This window comes from Urocitellus parryii, chromosome 2, assembly GCF_045843805.1.
Source record: "Urocitellus parryii isolate mUroPar1 chromosome 2, mUroPar1.hap1, whole genome shotgun sequence".
Classification (NCBI taxonomy): Eukaryota; Metazoa; Chordata; class Mammalia; order Rodentia; family Sciuridae; genus Urocitellus; species Urocitellus parryii.
In genome coordinates, this window is record NC_135532.1 from 146508173 (window position 1) to 146531995 (window position 23823).

A 23823-nucleotide genomic window follows, 5' to 3' on the forward strand; every position below is an offset into this window, starting at 1 on the left:
TGTTTTATTTATTTTATTGATACTAGTGTTTTCCAAATGTATAACTTAGGTAGCAGCCATAAGTGCCCTCTCTTCAAGAAAGAGCCCACTGTGAGAAGGGTCACCAGCTGCATACAATTTCAGGATCCACCAGTGTTTCCCTCAAAACTTCTTTCTCCCTGAGCTGCAGAACAAGGAGGAGGTCTCCCTACAAGTTCCCTGCAGAACTTCTGAAAGGCGTGATCCCTTGAGTGCCTGGCCAAGACTTTCTCAGAATTACAGAGCTATCAAAAGCATTTTCCACCCAGCCCTGCTTCTCTCTCCTCAGAAGTATCTCTGTTTCTTGCCCACTCTTGATCTCTTGCTCTTTGACTTGCGTAGATGTTTCCCTCCATAAGTATCTTAATTTTCAATACAGTTTTGGATTCTGCTTAGAAGACCCAGATACGCACAATCATAAAACATTTTTTAACCATTGTGTTACATAGTCCTTAGAAATAATGTTCCATAGCAGACTCTTTGGGATGTGGTACTTTAATCCAAATTTATTGCTATCTGTGTTTAATGTCATGAAATTGTGAAAAAATATAAATATATGTTTCATTTCATTCACACTTTTTAAATACCTTTATTTTATTTATTTATTCATTTATTTATTTATTATTTTAATGTGGTGCTGAGGATTGAACCCAATGTCTCACACATGCTAGGCAAGCCCTCTACCACTGAGCTACAATCCTGACCCTTCATTCATACTTTCATAGTAGGAAAATATTGTTATAAAATTTTTCATGTCCTGTTCTACTCTGCATAGTTTCAGAATGAGGGTTATGGGAACTTAATCTTTGGTGCCAAAGTAAATCACTCTAATATTTAGTATCAAATAACTTTGTCATTCCAATATGTCATTTTGTTTATTTAATTGAAATAGGAATTTAAGTAAGACCCTAAGGAAGAAAAATATAATACACACACACACACACACACACACGTACACATGTACACACACACACACACACACACACACACACATATATATATATATATATATATATCATGTTGTGTTTGTATTAATTTTCAAATGTAGTTTTGAAATTTTTATATAGTTATATATAGATCAAATAACTATAACATTCATATCCAAACTGAGGAAAAATTTGACAAAATAGGTGTATTAATCAGCTTCACATTAGTACAATGAAATACTTGAGGCAATTAAGATGTAATAAGAAAAGGTTTATTTAGTTCATGGTTCTGGAAGTTTCAATGCAAAACCAGTCAACCCCCAGTGCTTGGACTTCTGGTGAGGTTGCCAGATGACAATGACACGGAAATTGTCATAGCAAACTGCTCACATCATGAGTCAGGAAGCAGAAACTGGGAGAGCCTGGAATTCTACATTCCATTTTTAGGGCAGACCCCCAATGACCCAAGGTCCTCCTAGCTGACCCTACCACTCAGCAAGGTCCATTGCACTTTCCAATACTGCTGCCTCAGGACTAAGCCTTTACATGTGGACCTGTAGGGAACACTCATTGAAGCCATGGGGGAACATATATACTTCCTTGGGTATGCAAGATATTCTATGCCTCACAAATACCCTATACCTAGAAATATCTTCATGCCCTCATTCTTTGTAAAATTTAAAAATAAATTAATTAATGAGAATAGCAACAATGGAAGAAAATAGTTCCAACAGAATAATAAAACCAAAGTCTTTCTCTCTTTTAATCAAAAACCTAGAGGTGATCTCGTGAGAGTCTAATCACAAATTTTTTTTTTCAAAATGAGCAACTAAAATGTCACATAATATAAAATATTTTAAGAAATCATTCTTTCATTCATTAAAATAAGCTTATTAAACTTTGAGATGGCAGATGTGCTAGGTAATGTGAATTTTTCTTGTAATAAGACTTAAAGCCTGAAATTTGCAAAAAAAAAAATTATTCTAAGTTAGAATTCATTTTCAAGTACTTATTATGACTAGAGCATATTTAGTTTCAAAATTATGATTTGATTTTTATTCAGAATAGCTAAATAATTCTTTTGGATGGGCATATTCAATTAAGAAGACTAAATTCATTACTTTAATGAGATAAAGTTTAAATGAATCTCTCTTCATAAAGCATTCATATTGGATAGACTTTCAAATGCATTTGTCTTAATGGTTTCAAAATATCCTTCCTCAGTACTCTTGTAAGGGAGGCTGAGTTAACAACCTATTATTATGTACTCCTTACTGAGCTGTTAATAGCTTTACAGTCTTTCAAAGAATACACCTGCTGCTCATAAAAACATTTATGTTGCTACAGAATTTGGCTGTGTTTAATATCATGTATTTGCAGTGACCTTGTGGAATACATACTGATCTGATTTTCTTAGGGGAAATAAAAACAAGAATAAAGGACATCTATATTCATTTATTTGAGTATATCAATGGAAACTGAAAATAATTTTATTATTATAAGGATTCTTTGATGTTTTTCATTAGTAGTTTTCACATTCTTGGTAAATTTTTTATGCTACTTGAATTTGTTTACATTTTTGTTCTTGAAATTTCATTGCCTAATTTATGTCAAAAAGATTAATATTCACATATATGTATATTTTAATTAGAAGAATCACATAAATGTTATTAGAGATATCAGCATGCCCACAGAAAATTTTTAAAGATAAGAATTGGAATTAATTTAGACCTTCCTTAAAATTTCAGTAACAGAAAATCTTGTCCATAATGAAAAAAAAATGTAAAATTTTACGTGAAGAAGTATTCTGCAATTTTTCATTATTGAATGCAATATAAATTAATGGTTTGGGGCTAAGTTTCAGTTGGCAAAAGCAAATTGCTCCCAATACCTGCATTTGATCCTTCATTTTATACAAGGACATTTAAAGAAGGTAATCAATGCAATCATCATTTCCATATGTCCCTGGATTCTTGTGATATCATGGAAAAAACACAGCAAAGTGGATGAGTTAAAATTTTTCTGTTCTACCTAATTTAGTTATTCCTGAATTTGTATAGGTATTACAACTCATGTTACCCACAACTCCTTAATAATTCTTATTTAGTGAATTGTGCATGATAATATTTTTATCTTAGCAGATTTAACAACTTTATGTTTTACAAAGACCTCCATGTAGTTCTGAAGACTTGGTTCAATTGTTGTTCACCATAGGAGTGAAGGTTTTTTGTTTGTTTGTTTTCATCTTTAGCATGGCAAAGAGGTAGTAGTAGATGCCAGATATATAGTCCCTCTAAACTCCCAAACATAAAATATTCAGGGATTATCCTGTTGTACCAATAAGAGATACTTTAGTAAGAGTCAGCTGGTCATGCCTTCAGGCTCAGGTAATTGACCAGAGACCCAAATAACTACAGAAAAATCTGCCACCTGAAGAAATCTTTAGACATTGATGTTATACCCACATAAGTTCTTAACTATACACAATCATCTAATGTGCCAGACCCCTGGGCACTTGACTGAGTTATGCTAACTACTGACATGGAATTAAAAGATGAAAATTCCTGTGACTCTCAGAGATTAAATTACCAAATAACCAATGTAATTTCCATACACTAACTCAAAATAAAGTTCATTATTATATGTCTTATGCTTCTATCACCAACCCAGATATCTATTTAAACATATTAACAAAAGCAGCACTAATGTCTTATGTTTGAAGATAATTTTCAGCTTAGAAATCATTTCATATATATTATTATTTGATGCATAAAAATTCCAAAGTGTGGATGCAGCCAAAATTTTAACCCCATTATTCATCTGAGCAGGCTGTGGCTCAGTCATAAGGTGACATAGTTAAGTTAACCTGTTTTGTGAGTCACAGAAAGATAACGCTGTTTTTGTGGATTCTAATCCAGTACTTCAATTAGTAAGACCATTCAGTTTGTCAGTAAATATAGATAATCCTGTTGCAAACTCAACAGGATTAGAAATCCGTTTAAAGTATTGAGAAGTGCATAGTCTCTTCACAGGCAACATGGGTATTCTGAACTCATTGTGATGGAAAAACTGAAATGAAAGTGGAAATAAAGGATATTAGTTTGGCTCATTCTTTCCTGTTTGCCAGAGCGTAGATAAATAATTAAATTGCTGTGTAGAAGAAATAGCAGTTTCATTCTTCCTAATGAGCCTCTTCTCTGAAAAGGTAAAAAAGATAGGTAAATAGCTTGAAGGGTGAAAAGGTAAAAGGAAGGTGAATTGTGTCTTGAGCCCAATAGTGGTATTTAATAAAGATTCCAAACCTCATGAAATAGAAAACATAATTGATTTAAACCTTTGTTAAACTAAGTACTTTGAATTTCAGAGTTCTTACACTACAATTAGGACTGTGGTTTGCTTCTGTATATAAAAATTGGTATTAACTGATTTTTCTTTCACATCTGTGCTTGTCAATCGATTGAGATTGTTACATAATCTCTAGCATGTTTAATATATAAAGTTGCTAGTGACATTTGACTGTATCCTATTATTCAATGTTGGAAGCTACATAGTGTAATAAGTAACAGCATAAAATCTGGAGCTGCACTCTCTCTGGAATTCCAGTCAAGTTCAAATCCCATTTCTATGACTAACTCATTGAGTGACGTTGGTAATACTTTGTCATTTTATACCTCAGTTATGTCATCTGTACTTTACACAGTAGCTTTAAGGATTTTCTGGATATTAGGAGTGTTAGCAAAGTGGTAAGCAGTATTAACATTTAAAATTTTATTTAGCTACATTATGTTCTCTTTATACTTTTAATTGATTTGTTTTGACTAATTTAACTTGTCATTTCAGGCTAAAAATTCAAACTATTTCAGAGAATTAGACAATTGGCATATTTAAGTTAATTAATTTTTTGGTATGTGCCATTAGACAATGTAGTGACAGAAGGTAGGACCAATGAACTATTACATATTAGATTAGGGGACTATAAAACAAAGATATTTAATTTGTTTTTTCCAGTTATCTATTACTACATGACAAATTACCCCAAAATATAATGTCTTAAAAATTGCAATTTATAAATGTTATATTTCATGAATCTGAGTCATATATCGCAACAGGTCATAGGAGACACATCTAATCTCTGTTTAACAATCTGGGACCTCAGGTGGCATGATAGAAAATTGACTGGTAACTGGAATGCACAGGGACCAGCCACATGTCATCTGATCTTCATCTTCATATTGTCTTTCTCTCTCTGTCCCTCATATTCTCTCTCTTTTTTTTCTCTCTCTCTGATTCCCCATCTCTGTCTTTATCTCTATTTCTCACTCTCCCCTTCCCTTCTTCCCATCCTGCTGCCCCTCTCTTGCTCTTTTTCTCCCTCCTTTTCTCCCTATCTGCCTCCTTTCCATCTCACTCTCTCCCGGGCTGCTTCTCCACATGGCTATCTTGGGTTCCTATAGCTCTGCACTCTCTGGCTAGTTATGTTTCTTAGATTGCAACACAGAGCTCCAAGAAAACAAGTGGAAAATGCATTTTCTTAGAGGCTGGGCCAGAAATTGGCAGCTTATAACTTCCATCTTACTTAATCAGTCATAAAGTAGATCAGATTCAAGGAAAGAGGACATAGACCTATTAGCCAACCACTTTTGCTGAACATGGTCATATTGGAGGAGAACAGAGGCAGGGAAACCAGAGCCCTTTGCTCCCACTCCTTCCCAACTCATTGGCCATCTTTGAAGAAGGTGCTGGTAGGATAGGAAGAACCTTTTGAGAAGTCAAATAAAATTGCCAAATGGGTTCAGGGAATCACTTCTGTTGCTCCAGTGGGAACAAAATACCTGCATAGGCATGAGCTTCAGAGCAGGAACGTTGTAAATCTGAGGTGTCTGCACAAGAGTTAATGGTTCTGACATATGCACTGAAAGCTGATATTTCACAATTAAAATGAATGGTAAAATTTAAAAAAAGAATTATAACAATGCACAACCATCTTTATTTTTCATACTAGTTTATTTTAGGCCTTGTATTAGTACATTAATTGCTTTACTTCTCATTTCTAGTAATTTAAAAATATTTTTTTTTCAATTCTGGGTCAAAAAAATTCATTAAATTTGAATATGTATAACATTCTAAAAATTCAAAGCAGATTTAAATAATTGTGTACATAGAAATATTGTAGGATGAAAAAATCATAAATGTTAATCATAAAAAGATAATTCATAAGTCAAAAAAATGAAAAATGAAGAAAAGAGTAGTGAAAAGAAAAAAAAATTTCCACAGAATTTTTGAGTTTTTTGAGTCTGTATAATACATTGGGTTTTGCCAATGTATTTACAACAAATAAAATATTATATGATCAAATTATCCAAATTTTAAAATAAGGTGACTTCTGCATATTCAAGGAAAGAGAAACTATTACTAGCATCCCCAGCCTCCAACATTAAAATGAGCAACTTTTCTGACTACCTTTTCACTATAGTGGAATCATCTTTACCCTAAATTAACTTATTGCTTTATCATTGGTAATTTTCTTTCCAATTCCATTTCAAAACCACTTTACATATAAAAGTAAATGTGTTCCTTGTTTGATAATAATACAGATTGATATAATGTTTCTAGAAAATCACCTTGCTTTGTTTTGAATTACTCTACTAGCATTTAAAACTCTCTGCAATCATTTACATATTTAAATATCCTTTGGTTTCAACCACCCACATCTGAACTAGAAAAATATTTTGTGTGTGTGGGTGTAGTCTGTGGGAATTTGTCAACTACTGCAATCTATTTATTAGTATTATATTATTTTACCTCAGTGATGAGCTATTCAGTTCCCCATTTCAGTATCTTGATAAAATGTTTTTTAAATTGTATTTAATCACAAATCTTGAGATATTAGCTCAATAGAATAGAAGAAGAAGAATGAGGGGAAGGAGGAGGAAAAGAAAAAGGGGGAAACATGAACTGAAATTAAATCTCATGTATTAATTTGTTGAGATGAACCCAACGACTATGTATAACTGTAGTGCTCTAATAAAAATAAATAAATAAATCTTAAGTTATTCATCTGATGCCCATACAATATCGTCTCATGAAATTTAAAATCAATAACTGAGCTAGGTAATTACCTAAAAGTATTGGGTTATTTAGAGCACAATAGGACACTTTTCAAGTCAAGACCATTATCACTGATAAAGTTTCAAATCTCAGTTGGGGTGTGGAGGAGCTGCATTTCTTGAAACTTACACTGTGTAGTTTTGTAGATCAATATTAACACATATATTTGTTTTACACTTAAACAAAACAAATGTGTGTCATCAGAGAGTAATTAAGATTCATAAACAGATATAATAAAAATTCACCCTGACAACAGAATATTTTTAAAAGTATCCCAACCCTGTTCTTAAAGAGGCTAAATAATTCTCCTGCTTGAATATTTGAATGAATTTCTGCTTCTTTTTTTAATTCAAGACATAACTCAAACATCAAGTTTTCTTATAGCTGATTGGGAAATGGTGAAAATACCTATATTTGCAACTGATAATATTTAGTGGAAACTTTTTTTTACAAAATATATTCTCATGATCTATTGGCATTCTAATGGGAAATCTAGTGAAATCTTATCCATTTTGTCTTACTTATTATTGACTTTAGTTATTTCAGAAACTCTACCAACCAAGAAGTACTTTTGGAGAGCAGTCAACCTGCATGTGTTATTTATTTAATTTTCATAGATTTGTTCTCTGCTATCCTTTGTTTATCTATCCTACAATCCAGTCAGTTATCACTATTATGAAAAAGCATAATTGCTTTTTTTGGCAGTATTGAGAATGGACCCAGCTATATTGAGCTACATCTTCAGGTCTTTCTATTTTTTATTTTAAGTTCTCCCTAAGTGGCCCAATGTGGCCTCAAACTTGTGAATCTTCAGCCTCCTGAGTAGCTGGGATTTTAGGCATGTACCAAAGCACCCAGCTACATTGTTCTAAAAATGTATTATTTCCTCTAATTTACTTTTTGAAAGATCACATCCAATACTTACGGTAAAATTAATCAAAGAGCCATTACAACACTGACATGTTGTAATGATTTAACTTAAAATATGTTCAATTCAACATTTTAAATACCAAGGAACTCAACATACACACACTGATGTTTCCAAAGATATTTGGTGGGTTTTGTTTCTCTCTATGGTATTTATTGCTAACTTATGTTAGTTTTTATAATAAATGTTATTTTTATCTAGCTTTTATGTAGTAATTTTATAATTTGACCTAAACCTTACTGTCAGTAGAAATTTTTAGACTTTTCTAAAAATATTAGTTTATACTTTGTGTAATCCTCAAATATTCTTCTAATGAATGTGATTTCCCCATTTTAGATAAAATATTTTTATTATTCTCAAGACTCTAATAAATATGAATTCCATGAGGGTTTTCACTTCTGATATGTATATTTTCTACTTTTTCTATTAGTATATTGTTCTTATCACCAAATTTACACGATTTTAAAATTCTGATAAATTATCTAAAACTTTAAGGAGTGACAAATTTAAAATTGTTTCTCTATAATATACTTTTTAAGGAATATTATTAAGGGATTTAGGAATAAAGGAACTTTCTTTAGGGACAAGTATTCAGCTTTAAAGATTTCATTTTTACTTGAACACCTTGATAAATATGTATAGAATGGTAGAGTAAAATAAAAATCAATATTCCACCTATATGAAGGTAGATTACATGAAGACAAATGGAAAAGTTAAAACTGATAAATACCAAAAATATGTATTAAAAGAAATTTCAGAACAAATCTTGAGGGTTTTTTTAATATATATGTTTTTTTTTTTCAAAATAATTTTTATTTATTTATTTTTTTGCATATACTGGTTTATTTATTTTTATTTATTATTGGTCTTTCAAAATATTACATAGTTATTAATACATCATATTACACGGTTTGATTCAAGTGGGTTATGAACTCCCACTTTTACCCCGTATACAGATTGCTGAATCACATCAGTTACCCTTCCATTGATTGACATATTGCCTTTCTAGTGTCTGATGTATTCTGCTGTCTGTCCTATTCTCTACTATCCCCCCTCCCCTCCCTTCCCCTCCCCTTTTCTCTCTCTACCCCTTCTACTGTAAATCATTTCTTCCATTTGTATTATCTTGTCTTACCCCTCCTTTCCTCTTATATGTCATTTTGTATAACCCTGAGGATTGCCTTCCATTTCCATGCCATTCCCCTTCTCACTCCCTTTCCCTCCCACCTCTCATCCCTGTTTAATGTAAATCTTCTTCTCAAGCTCTTCGTCCCTACCCTGTCCTTGTTTACTCCCCTTATATCAAAGGAGTCATTTGGTATTTGTTTTTTAAAGATTGACTAGCTTCACTTAGCATAATCTGCTCTAATGCCATCCATTTCCCTCCAAATTCTATGATTTTGTCATTTTTTTAATGCAGAGTAATACTCCATAGTGTATAAATGCCACATTTTTTTATCCATTCATCTATTGAAGGGCATCTAGGCTGATTCCACAGTCTTGCTATCGTGAATTGAGCTGCTATGAACATCGATGTAGCAGTGTCCCTGTAGCATGCTCTTATTAGGTCTTTAGGGAATAGACCGAGAAGGGGAATAGCTGGGTCAAATGGTGGTTTCATTCCCAGCTCTCCAAGATATCTCCATACTGCTTTCCAAATTGGCTGCACCAATTTGCAGTCCCACCAGCAATGAACAAGAGTGCCCTTTTCCCCGCATCCTCTCCAGCACTTATTGTTGTTTGACTTCCTAATGGCTGCCAATCTTACTGGAGTGAGATGGTATCTTAGGGTAGTTTTGATTTGCATTTCTCTGACTGCTAGCGATGGTGAGCATGTTTTCATGTATTTATTGATTGATTGTATGTCCTCCTCTGAGAAGTGTCTGTTCAGGTCCTTGGCCCATTTATTGATTGGGTTATTTGTTATCTTATTGTCTAATTTTTTGAGTTCTTTGTATATTCTGGTTATTAGGGCTCTATCTGAAGTGTGTGGAGTAAGATTTGTTCCCAGGATGTAGGCTCCCTGTTTATCTCTCTTATTGTTTCTTTTGCTGAGAAAAAACTTTTTAGTTTGAGTAAGTCCCATTTGTTGATTCTAGTTGTTAACTCTTGCGCTATGGGTGTCTTATTGAGGAATTTGGAGCCCGATCCCACAGCATGTAGATCATAACCAACTTTTTCTTCTATCAGATGCCGTGTCTCTGATTTAATATCAAGCTCCTTGATCCATTTTGAGTTAACTTTTGTGCATGGCGAGAGATAGGGATTCAGATTCATTTTGATGCAAATGGATTTCCAGTTTTCCCAGCACCATTTGTTGAAGATGCTATCCTTCCTCCATTGCATGCTTTTAGCCCCTTTATCAAATATAAGATAGTTGTAGTTTTGTGGATTGGTTACTGTGTCCTCTATTCTGTACCATTGGTCCACCCGCCTGTTTTGGTACCAGTACCATGCTGTTTTTGTTACTATTGCTCTGAAGTATAGTTTGAAGTCTGGTATCGCTATACCGCCTGATTCACACTTCCTGCTTAGCATTGTTTTTGCTATTCTGGGTATTTTATTATTCCATATGAATTTCATGATTCTTTTATCAATTTCTACAAGATATGCTGTTGGGATTTTGATTGGCATTGCATTGAACTTATAGAGAACTTTTGGTAATATCGCCATTTTGATGATGTTAGTTCTGCCTATCCATGAGCAGGGTATATTTTTCCATCTTCTAAGGTCTTCTTCTATATCTTTCTTTAGGGTTTTGTAATTTTCATTGTATAAATCTTTCACCTCTTTTGTTAGGTTGATTCCCAAGTATTTTATTTTTTGGGGGGATATTGTGAATGGAGTAGTTGTCCTCATTTCCGTTTCAGAGGATTTGTCGCTGATATACAGGAATGCCTTTGATTTATGCGTGTTGATCTTATATCCTGCCACTTTGCTGAATTCATTTATTAGCTCTAATAGCTTCTTTGTAGACCCTTTTGGGTCTGCTAGGTATAGGATCATATCATCTGCAAATAGTGATAATTAAATTCTTCTTTTCCTATTTTTATGCCTTTAATTTCTTTCGTCTGCCTAATTGCTCTGGCCAGTGTTTCCAGGACTATGTTGAACAGAAGTGGTGAGAGAGGGCATCCCTGTCTTGTACCAGATCTTAGAGGGAATGCCTTCAATTTTTCTCCCTTCAGAATGATGCTGGCCTGTGGCTTATCATAGATTGCTTTTACAATGTTGAGGTATGATCCAGTTATCCCTAATTTTTCTAGAGTTTTGAACATAAAGGGATGCTGTACTTTGTCGAATGCTTTTTCTGCATCTATCGAGATGATCATATGGTTCTTATTTTTAAGTCTATTGATGTGGTGAATAACATTTATTGATTTCCGTATATTGAACCAGCCTTGCATCCCAGGGATGAATCCTACTTGATCATGGTGTATAATTTTTTTGATATGTATTTGAATCCGATTCGCCAGAATTTTATTGAGGATTTTTGCGTCAATGTTCATTAGAGATATTGGTCTGTAGTTTTCTTTCTTTGAAGTGTCTTTGTCTGGTTTCGGAATCAGGGTGATGTTGGCCTCGTAGAATGAATTTGGAAGTTCTCCATCTTTTTCTATTTCCTGAAATAGCTTGAAAAGTATTGGTGTTAGTTCCTCTTTAAAGGTTTTGTAAAACTCTGCTGTATACCCATCCAGTCCTGGGCTTTTCTTAGTTGGTAATCTTTTGATGGTTTCTTCTATTTCCTCTATTGTTATTGGTCTGTTTAGATTGTCTATATCCTCCTGCCTCAATCTGGGCAGATTATATGACTTAAGAAATTTATCGATGCCTTCACTATCTTCTATTTTATTGGAGTATAAGGATTCAAAATAATTTCTGATTATCTTCTGTATTTCTGAAGTGTCTGTTGTGATATTGCCTTTTTCATCCTGTATGCTAGTAATTTGGGTTCTCTCTCTTCTTCTCTTCGTTAGCATGGCTAAGGGTCTGTCAATTTTATTTATTTTTTCAAAGAACCAACTTTTAGTTTTGTCAATTTTTTCAATTGTTTCTTTTGTTTCAATTTCATTAATTTCAGCTCTGATTTTAATTATTTCTTGCCTTCTACTTCTTTTGCTGTTGTTTTGCTCCTCTTTTTCTAGGATTTTGAGATGAAGTATGAGATCATTTATATGTTGGTTTTTTCTTTTTTGGAGGAATGAACTCCAAGCAATGAATTTTCCTCTTAGAACTGCTTTCAATGTGTCCCATAGATTCCGATATGTTGTGTCTGTGTTTTCATTTAACTCTAGGAAGTTTTTAATTTCCTCCTTGATGTCTTCTAAAACCCATTGATCATTCAGCAACCTATTGTTCATTCTCCAAGTGGTGCTTGATTTTTCCTTTCTTCTTTTATCATTGATTTTCAGTTTCATTCCATTGTGGTCAGATAAGATGCATGGTATTATCTCTACCCCTTTATATTGTCTAAGATTTGCCCTGTGACATAATATATGGTCTATTTTTGAGAAGGTTCCATGTGCTGCTGAGAAAAAAGTGTAACTACTTGATGTTGGGTGGTATAGTCTATATATGTCAATTAAGTCTAGGTTGTTGATTGTGTTGTTGAGTTCTATAGTTTCCTTATTTAACTTTTGTTTGGAAGATCTGTCCAGTGGTGAGAGAGGTGTGTTGAAGTCTCCCATGATTATTGTATGGTGGTCTATTAGACTCTTGAACTTGAGAAGAGTTTGCTTGATGAACAAAGCTGCACCATTATTTGGGGCATATATATTTATGATTGTTATGTCTTGTTGGTGTATGGTTCCCTTGAGCAGTATGAAGTGTCCTTCTTTATCCCTTTTGATTAACTTTGGCTTGAAATCTATTTTATTAGATATGAGTATGGACACTCCTGCTTGTTTCCACAGTCCATATGAGTGGTATGATTTTTCCCAACCTTTCACCTTCAGTCTATGAATATCTTTTCCTATCAGATGCGTCTCCTGTTGGCAGCATATTGTTGGGTCTTGTTTTGTGATCCATTCTACTAGCCTGTGTCTCTTGATTGGTGAGTTTAAGCCATTAACATTTAGGGTTATTATTGAGATATGGTTTGTTCTTCTAGCCATATTTGTTTATTGATGTTACTAAACCTGATTTGTTATCCACTTTGACTACTTTCCCCACTTTACTGTTCTACCTCCCATTTTTGGTTTTCAATGTTATTTTCCATTTCCTCTTCCTGTAATGTTTTGCCAAGGATTTTTTGAAGAGATGGTTTTCTAGCTGTGAATTCTTTTAACTTTTGTTTATCGTGGAAGGTTTTAATTTCATCTTCTGTCCTGAAGCTTAATTTCGCCGGACACATGATTCTTGGTTGGAACCCATTTTCTTTCAGAGATTGAAATATGTTATTCCAGGATCTTCTAGCTTTCAGAGTCTGTGTTGAGAGATCAGCTGTTATCCTGATTGCTTTACCCCTAAATGTAATCTGCTTTCTTTCTCTTGCAGCTTTTAAAATTCTCTCCTTATTCTGTATGTTGGACATCTTCATTATAATGTGTCTAGGTGTGGATCTCTTAGGATTTTGCACATTTGGCGTCCTGTAGGCTTCTAGGATTTGGGATTCTGTCTCATTCTTCAAGTCTGGGAAGTTTTCTCGTATTATTTCACTGAATAGACTGTTTATTCCTTTGGTATGGAGCTCTGTGCCTTCCTGTATCCCAGTGACTCTTAAATTTGGTCTTTTGATATTGTCCCATAATTCTTGGATGTTCTGCTCAAGGTTTCTTAGCAGTCTTGCTGAGCTATCTATGTTCTTTTCCAGTTGAAATACTTTGTCTTCATTGTCTGATGTTCTCTCTTCTAAGTGATCTACTCTGCTGGTAGTATTCTCAACTGAGTTTTTAAGTTGGTTTCCTGTTTCCTGCATTTCTAGGATTTCTATTTGTTTGTTTTTTATTACCTCTATCTCCCTGTGAAATTTATCTTTTACTTCCTGGATTTGTTTGTCAATGTGATCTTTCATTGTCTGATTTTGCTGTCTCATGTCTTCCTTGAGACTCCAGATCATCTGAAGCATATATATCCTCAACTCTTTATCTGACATTCCATCTGTTGCAGCTATTACCTCTTCTAAAGTTGAGTTGACCTGCATTGCTTGTGGTCCTTTCTTTCCTTGTCTTTTCATACTGCTCGCGTTTCTTTCTGCTTGGTGCAACTGTTGTGTTTTTGAAATTTACCCCCTATTTATTTATATTCCTCTTGTATAGTTGGGAAGTCTCCCTTGCAGGGCGGGTAATGGCTCTGCTCCTCCTCTAATTAGGGTGATCTGTCTACACCGCTGATCGGTCGCAGGTCTGCCCCCCCTGCGGGCACCGGTGGCGGCTCTGCTCTGCCCCCACTCCAATTGTGGTAATGTAACTACCACGCCCTGGGGTCATTGGTCCTGATCTGGATGTGGGTGGTGGCTCTGCTGGGTCCCCACTCCAATTGGTGTGACGTGTCTACCGCGCTGGCAGGCCTCTAGGCCGGTGGGTCGCAGTTCTGCACAGCCCCCACTCCCAATGGGGGTACCTGACTACCTCTCCAACGGGTCGCTGAGCCCCTTCCGGACCCAGGCGGCGACCCTGCTCCACCCCCACTCCAACCAGTGTGACGCGACTGCCTCGGTGTTGCGTGTCCACCACGCTGGCAAGCTACCTGGCCTGTCTTTCCAGTGGGCCGCAGGTCTGCCTGCCCTGCTTGCTCAGATGGCAGCTCTGCACAGCCCCCTACTCCAAATGAGGTTACTTGGCTTTCGCGCCTCGGGGTCGCTGGTCCTATTCTAGGCGTGGGCGGCTACTCTCTTCAGCCCCAGCTGCGTTTGGTGTGTCATGATACCACGCCGGCGGGTTACTTGGCCTGCTCTGGGCGCAGGAGGAAGCTCCACTCTGTAATATATATGGTTTTATAAATTATTTTTTGGCAAGTAAAATCTTAAATATTCTCCATAATATTCCTAAGAAAACAAATTGGCTGACACAATATTATTGCATTTTGATTATGGAAGCATTAAAAGCCACCAAAAAACAGTATTTCTTATCTCTCATCTGGATTGTAATTAGTTATGCAAACTTACTTTAAATTTCTATAACGATATTTAAGAACTTAACAGCTAAATGTATGGAGCAATTAATTCATTAATTTCTTCATTCAATCATCTGGATCATGTATCATGAGAGCCTACAATATGCTAGGCCTAAGAATACTGTTTTAAACAGTGGGGATATAAAGGTTAACAGATGAGCAAAATAACTACACATTTTTTAAAAGGCCTCTCACAGCATCTGCAAGATTACTTGAAATCATAAACTTAACATTGCCTTGGATTAAATTTAGCACTACCTATTGAAAATTGCTTCTTAAATAAAGAAATAATGCTAGCTTACATGTCTGCTGAAGCTGTACATGTAAGAGTTGTACATGTTATTTTGCTTCATCCTTACAGAAAGCCCCGTCCTTTTAGATGGATACAAATATCCTATTTTTCACTAATGAACTAACAACTAAGTATCTACTAGATTCATTCTAACACCTAAACTTGGTTTCTAAAGGTCACACTATAATAATTTGACCATTTCTCTAACAGTAAATATAGCCACTATTTGACACAGTTACTTATTTATGTCCAGGTTATCTTCTTTGTGAAAATAAGTTATAAATGTTTAATTTCATATCAATTTTCCTCTGCCATCAGATATACTTTTGCCCCATCTTCTACTGTTGCTCATCATTTAATCTTCAGGAAATGCATTTAATTTTCACTTTAGGTGCAATAAAATACATATTAGAAGAAATGTATCAAAAAGCATTTATTTTGGATTACTGAGAATAATCAAGAGTTGATTGAAGTAAATTATAGCCAGAGTATACTAAATGATACTTCTCCACAAGTACAGTCAGAATGTACTTGTGTATTTAGAATAATTGTTTCTGTGTTTTTCTTGCTTTTGCATATTTTTAAATTTTGACATAGCAGTGGTTAATTTTTATCTAAGGAAAACATTTCAGAACACCGTATCCACTATCTTAGGTCACGCTACCAATGAACTTAACCACTTGCCTCCTCAAATTACTCTGTGTTGTGCATTTTAATGAATATGAAAAATATGCAGCTTTCTTGGTTTCTGGCAACAGAACACATCTATGACTATTATTATGGATGTCCAAAATGTAGATTTCAAGGCAGAGTAGAACCTCTCAACCTCAGGATGGCTGGAACCAGGAAAGCTGAGGTCATTCAATTTCAATGCAGTTTCTCTTTTTGTTGCTCCTTATCAATCACTAAGAAGAAATCTGTGATCTTTCTAGTTTGCTCTCATTTCTGGGATGATGGGCCCCATCTGTGCCTGCTAATGGGGTATATGTGATCCCAGGAAATACAATGTGAGCTAGAAGTCATCCCAGCATGTGCAGCTACATTGAAGCAGCAGTTTCATTAGTCCAATTCCCAGTGATATGTGACCAGAGCTGTACTGGATGCATCCGGTGTTAAATGGTTTAGGTTTTCCTTTCTGGATATCAATAAACCGACATTTGCTATATATCCATCACTCCTTTGACTTTTCATTTTGCTTTGTTTTATTTTTTGAGGAAAACATTCAACTCATATTTGAGAAAATTGCAGTCTACTTAGAGATATGTATTAAAGACATTGAAATAACTGGTAGAGGGAAACAGATCTTATAAAAAAATATGATACATACTGTTTAGAGTTAAAGAATGAAGAGGGTTTTTTTTTAAATTTCATATGCCTAGGTTTTCCTTCTGTATGATATCTTTTATAATATTAAAAATGCCAATCTTAAATGTATTTTAATCTAAAATATAAGTCATGATTAAAAAATATACAGTCAGACAGGAAGATTATAAAACATCTCATAAACACTGACTAATGAAGAATCTTTTAAGACGATTAATTTCCCTAATGAATATGAATGTATTTTTTCTAAAATTCTGAAAGTTCATCTATTATTTTCAAATACTGCAAAGCATTAACACATATTGATCACACATTAGAACCAAAAACAAAAAAAAAATTCAATGAACTTCATATAGTAAAAATCTCACTATGATAGGTGAGAGAAAAAGAGAAGAAAGTATATCACCAGATCAGGGGAAACACCAGCACCAAGTCATGTAACTGGGAAATTCTAGGACAGCTTATGAGGGTCCCAACTGGGAAGTCTCTAGCAGAGTGTCCTTTCTAGGAGTTAAACTCTAAAGTCTTATTCCCAGTGAGACTCTTTAAATACCAGTTAGAACAAAGAAAGCTCTGTTCTAACAAGCTGTGTGACTTAGTGATCCTGTCATGGACACTTTGTCCCCTCCCCAAAGGGAGGGAGTGATAACCTTGAGATAAATAAATATCTCGGAATTCTTCAGAGTGAGCTAAACCCTTCAAAGAGTATGCATTCTATAGATGTCCTATCAAGGATGTGGGAAAGTCACAGCAGGCCATGACAGGAAGATCTTTAATATTTTCCTTAGCCCTCTAATGGCTCACAGCAGAAGCGAAGGGGCCTACCTTTCTGGCATAGAAATAATTATAGAATTCAGTTGGTGGGTAGAACTTTGGTGACTATGAGGGTGCCCTAAAACCTCATACATAGTGAGAATTCAGCAAATGTATATAGAATATATGGGTTTTAATTTACTTAATTTATTATATGAATACATCAAACTCTTGAAGGCAACATACCAAGGTACACAACAGAAACAGAATCATAATCACATCCAAGATAGGAGCATTCCAATCCAGAATTCTGTATGTGTTGCTCCCCACAGACTCAGGCCATGTTACCTGATTGTAGACTGATTCAGTAGAGGTACTCAGCACCTGAGCTATTTTTTTTCACAAATTTACAGTTTGCAAATCCAATGCGAAAGGATCCAAACTCAAGGAGGAGCATCCTTTTTAGTGTCTGGGAAAAAACTGGTGCCTACGAACATAAAGCTGAATTGAGTATTCTAGGTAAATCTTATTGTTCCAGTTTGATTCCCAGCAGCTTGATTCTTAGCACCTGGAAAGGAACAGTGCCTGAGCTGAAGCTCCAGGATCTTACCATAGGAAGGGAACCATAAGTAAAGGTCAAATTCTCCAGAGAACGATATATATATGCCCTGTCTTACAATGCCCTACATTTTTTGAAATGTGTACATGTGAACATATAAAATAGTAACTGTATATTTTAGGAAATGATATTCATAACAATATATTAAAATTGATTGTTACTATGTACCCACAGTTGGTGTTATTTTCTATCTTAATCCAAGGAGAGGTAGGGCAAGCATTACAGTGTGACTGCAGGTGCCCTGGGGCCAATGAGCACCCTCTATATCTATCCACAGTAAAATGTGCTTTGCCACCTATGGAGTTAAGCTTTTAGAACTACACTTTATGTAATTTATTTGCTGCCTGACAACCTGTCCTGACCCAGAAGAGATTGCAAGTGATAATCCTGGATCTGATTATCACTTAAATATCATATTTAAATATCATATTTTTAATATATCATATTTTTTGAAAATTAGTAAATACTTAGAAACGATAGATAATACACCATATGAAAACATATGGATATAGCCATTGCAGTCACTTAAGTGTGAAATTGGTAAATTTAAATTGTATGTGGAAATCAATATGCTAATAAGCTAAGCATGAAACATAAGAAGTTAGAAGGCAATGTAATTAACACAAAGAAAGTAAAAAGCGGGAAGAAAATAATTTATAGTGAAAGTAGGTATTAGATGTAATAGGAAACAGAGGAACAATAGAGAGGGAAACAAAGCCAAATGTTCATTCAAATGTCTGGGAAGTTTGATTATTAAAATAAAATACAAAAATAAATAATATTAAGGGTGATAGAGGAATTTCACTACAGATTCAGCAGAGATGAAAAGCATGTCAGAAAACTTCATGAACAATAGAACGTATTACCAAGCATTGTTAATGGTATACCTGTCATTCAATTAGCAGTTCCATTATGACACAAACTTACAGTACAAACTCCAGAAAAGCATGCACATACACTTTGTTAAACCATGTTCAGAATTCAGCCTGCCAGAATGAGTACTGAGAGCTAGATGGCTCTGTGCTAAGCATGGTCTCTACCTACTGACAGCTACTTTGAATTGGAGTTGATGTGTCAGCCGAAAGGCAATTAGCCATAGCTCTGAGTTAATAGTGTCCTGCGCTTGTCATGGATGAAAGCTAACTCGGTTTCCCAAGAGCTTAAAAACACCAGAAGGACAGAGGGCTGCTGTGTACTGTGAGAGAACTCCCAGTGAGAGACTGCTTTGTGATGCCTCTTCTGCGACAGGCTAGCAAGATAGAAGATGTAGAAGAAGGCAGCTGCCATCATGCTGGTGGCGTCTGGCTGAGGACCTGTTTCAGCACCCTTCCTGCTCGAGCATTTTTATTCTGGGGATGTAGTTACAAATGCACTTGAATATATAACAGCAGAAAAGCTAAAAGCTACCTGCAGAAGGTGTCCTTTACTCCTTGTAACTTTACTAAATAGGAAATTACTATTCAGCTGTGTATTTGTGAAGCAAAAAAGGTATAATGTGTAATTATTATGGAGGCTATTCTAAGAGTAAACTTTTGAATTCTTACCTCCTTGGTTCAGGGATAGAATTCAATTCCTTTTTCATGACTTTACAATTTATCTCTCAGTCATCAATCAACTCATTTCATATTGTGAGGCAGCATTCACAATAACTCTTATGTTGCAGAAAATTCTATGAAAAGTGGATATTCTTCTCTTGCATATAGGATGTAAAAATTCAAATGTTCTGAAAATTTATTCTAGAAGCAATATCATTTCTTCTAACAGTCTACATTTTTCTGTATAATATGGGTTTAATCTCCTTCATTATAAAGGCCTTGATATTAGCCAACTATTCCCTTCAACCCTTTGTAGATGATTATGGCCATCAATGATTTAGAGACCTTGTTTTATTTCTTTAGAGTTTATGATTGGTAGGTAAATATTTATTTGCTTTCTATTCTCAAAATTACACAGCGATAAATATAAGTTGCAATTTTTCTGTTTTGTCTTTTTTAGTCAAAATATTGTGTCATTAACACATTTTTCTTTGTATTTCCTATTCAATAAACAGTTTTATTATTTTGGGTAGAGATAGCAAATTAGATTCTTCAGTTTGACACTGAATAACCATACAGAATATAAAGTTCTGACAAATAAGGCCATAAAGTTTAAAAATTATCTTTAAGATAAGAACTTTTTTTTTTCAGTAGCTTAAGGGAAATGATTTTCATAGTTCTAAATCTTAAAGCATCACCGGCAAATACATGAAAGTTGGCATATTGTATGTGTAGATTTTTATAACTTTGTTTGTTAGTCTGGATCTCCCTGACTACTCCTGAATAGCTGTAGTTTTCAGGCAAACCATAAATGAAATCTCAATGAGAATATTATAGACAGACTTTAAACATCAAATAAGTGATTTGGTTAGGCTTTGAAAGTCACTTTCATCCCTGAAAGTTTTGAGTGAGATTTATGAAAAGAATAGAAAAAAAATAACTTAAAGACCTGTTGACCTGGTTTGATCAAAATTCTTGGTACCTGATATGAAAGATTTTTTTTTCAATTTTGGAATGTTTGCCTATACATAAGATACTTTGGGATGGGACCTAAGTCTAAACACAAAAATCATTTAAGTTTCATATACCTTATACACATAGCTTGAAGTTAATTTGGTACACTTATTTTTAGTGCACTTGCTTTTTGTTTGTTTGTTTGTTTGGTACCGAAGGTTGAACTCAGGAGCACTCACCACTGAGCAACATCCCCAGCCCTTTTTTTTTTTTTTTTTTTTTGTATTTTATTTAGAGACAGGGTCTCACTGAGTTGTTTAGTACCTCTCTTTTACTGAGGTTGGCTTTGAACCTGCAATTCTCCTGCCTCAGCCTCCTAAACTGCTGGGATTACAAGTATGCACCATTCTGCCCAGTAGTACACTTGCATTTTGACTGTGACACATCAAATAAGGTCAGATGTGGAATTTTCCATCTGTGGCAGCACATCAACACTCAATAATTGTTTCTGGAGCACTTCAGATTTTGGATTTTCAGATTAGAGGTGCTCACTCTGTTCAATGTCTTTCAGATATCTTACTAAAATATCATTATAAAGTTATTGTCTGATAACTTAGCATGTCACTTTTAAGTTATTGTGTAATGACTTTATAATACAAAAACAGTATCAAGTTTAATTTGTCCCACAACCAGAATCTTGTGGACAAGCCTTACAAGGACAGGTTAAGTGAACTATTCTGTTCCAAAATAATGGGCCAGAAAGTCACATAAAGAACACTGTCTGACTAGATCATTCAGAACACCCTGGCAAATCCTGTTGCCCTTAGTGAGGTGAAGCAGCTTAGTTAACACAGGTTAAGAAACACCAAGCATGCGGCCCTGACTGATCCCACAGGTATGCTAAGCCTTTCATACCTTTCCATGTCTTCAGTGTTCCTTCATGGGAAGATTATTTTAAATTCTATCTCATAACTACTATGTAACTTGCACATGTTTAAAAGTATAGTAATATAGATAGGGAAGGAGTCAATTCTCCCTCAAGGAAAAAAAAAATAATCCTTTTATTTATTAAAGTTGGCTTAGTTTCAGTTTCAACTACTGGTGAATCACTGAGTTACAGATCAAAGCAATAGATTTCTGGATGAAAGATTTCAAACTTTAAAAACAATTAATTTATTTTTCCTTTCACCCACAGGTCTACCCACGGATAGCGCCGGCATTTTGGCACTACCTGCGGGTAGAAGTGAGTAGCGGGTACTTGAATTCTCCCCTCTCTGCTCCTGGCACTCTGCTGGCGTGTTCTGATCTGATGTGCCCACTGTATTCAAGATGCAGCTGCCATTCTGTGTAAATGTACTCTCACACCACCACCATTACTTAGAGTTGGATAAGAAATCTAGATCACCAACAACACAAGTGCAGTTTCTAGAAGAGTAACTATCTTCCTTAATAAATTTCCCAATCAAGGCCATATCACATATATCATAACGGTGAACTATTAAATGCTAAATTATGGGAAACCATGCTTTTACTTCTTTTTAATCAATGTTTCTGATATTCAGAGCATAGTTCCTCAGTTTAACTTAGGAATGTCTCTGGGAAAAGGTGGGGTCCTGTTGCTTTATTTCCTTTCTTTTTCTCTGTCCCCAGGAGCATGAGCAGCTCACCTATTCCTCCACGAGGTCCAAGGCCCCCAGTGTCATCATCACAGGTCTCAAGCCAGCCACCAAGTACATATTTCATATCCGAGTGAGGACTGCAACAGGATACAGTGGCTACAGTCAGAAGTTCGAATTTGAAACAGGAGATGAAAGTAAGTTATACACAATGAAATAAAATAAGATGTTCATTTAGGACCATTCTAATTTGACCTGATGTTTTTAAACCAGGTGTCCCAAATTTTTAATAGCCTCTCCAAATAGGATTCTGTTCATGTAAATATTCATACAGTCATTCAAGTTAATGTTTCTGTGCCATCATTAAATATTTCCATGAGATGTTTGCTCTATCACAATCATAATGTGGCCCAAATCAGTCCCTTTATACAGGATTCATCACTCACACTATCACACAGAGTCTCAATGGATGGTGTTAGCCTAATTGTTAACCAGTCTTGGCACAGTGATATGATACTAATGAAAACTTGGAAGAGAATGAAACCATGAGCAAATTATTTGAGCTGTTAGTTCAAAATTGGGCAGCTTTGGCTTGTTATCTCAGGTCAATAAAAACAAAATGAGGAGCTACATTCCACCCAAGTTCATATTATAAGTTTATATATACATGGATGATCTTAATTAGAAATTCATGTTAATTGCATTGCCTCAACGTACTGAAAACCAAAATGGGAAATGAAGGGAGTGAAGTCCAACATCATACAACACAGGTTTTGAAATTTCTATTTCATTCTAAACCCAGCTCTATTATGGAATTCCTTTTAATTTTCAGAAATCCATCTTGCTACTAACTTTGTCAGGATAATACGTAACACTTTCAGGTAGTGTAATTCTATGGGAAAAAAAGGTCCAAATATCTAATAATAATAATAAAAATCTGTTCCTATCAATGTTAAACTATAAAATTCAGGAAAAGAAAATTTATTATGGTAATTCTTTATGGATAACAACAATAATAGCTACCATTTACTGAGCCCCTAATAAATGCCTGAAATGAAGTATTTTACATGAATTATCTCATTCAAACATTTTCACATCCAAAAAGACAAGCATTATTTTCCTCACTTAAAAAATAAGAAAACAGAAGCATAGAAGAGTAGAGAATTTGTTCAAGAATTTGTTCAAGAATTTGTTTATGCATATGGTAAGAAGTTAAAGTAAAATTTGAAATTGAGGGTTATCTTCTTCTAAAACCTGGTCTTTTCAACTAGTCCATCATCCTGCAAAGTCCTATCATTTGTGTTATTCTAAAGTGCTATAGGTAAGACCATGAAATAGGTCACAATTTCTCCAGCTGGAAGGGAAGCTACTTTAAATTCTATGAATGTTTTGTTATTGTTGTTACACTGTTAAAGAATATCGACCCATAAGTACTTCTTCGTTATGATTATATCTAACTACAAAGTGGAAGGGCACTGGCCTATTCACTAAGGAATATAGTTGTAGGAATGAAAGTAAACTAATGAGTCAAAATGAATACTTGTTATGTGGATATTTAATATTAATGATAATAATTTATAATGCTGAATCATAACTTCTCAAACTGGAGATTGAATTATTGGGAAAAGAACATAATGA

General features: G+C 34.7%; 1 protein-coding gene across 1 annotated transcript in view; it reads left to right on the forward strand.

The window, feature by feature from the left end:
• Positions 1 to 23823, forward strand: part of Epha6 (EPH receptor A6) — an 808761-nt gene that overhangs the window by 507046 nt on the left and 277892 nt on the right. Inside the window, exon 7 of the mRNA XM_077794332.1 lies at positions 22220 to 22382. Coding sequence (XP_077650458.1) covers positions 22220 to 22382 — 163 coding nt within the window. The remainder of the gene's footprint in view (positions 1 to 22219; positions 22383 to 23823) is intronic.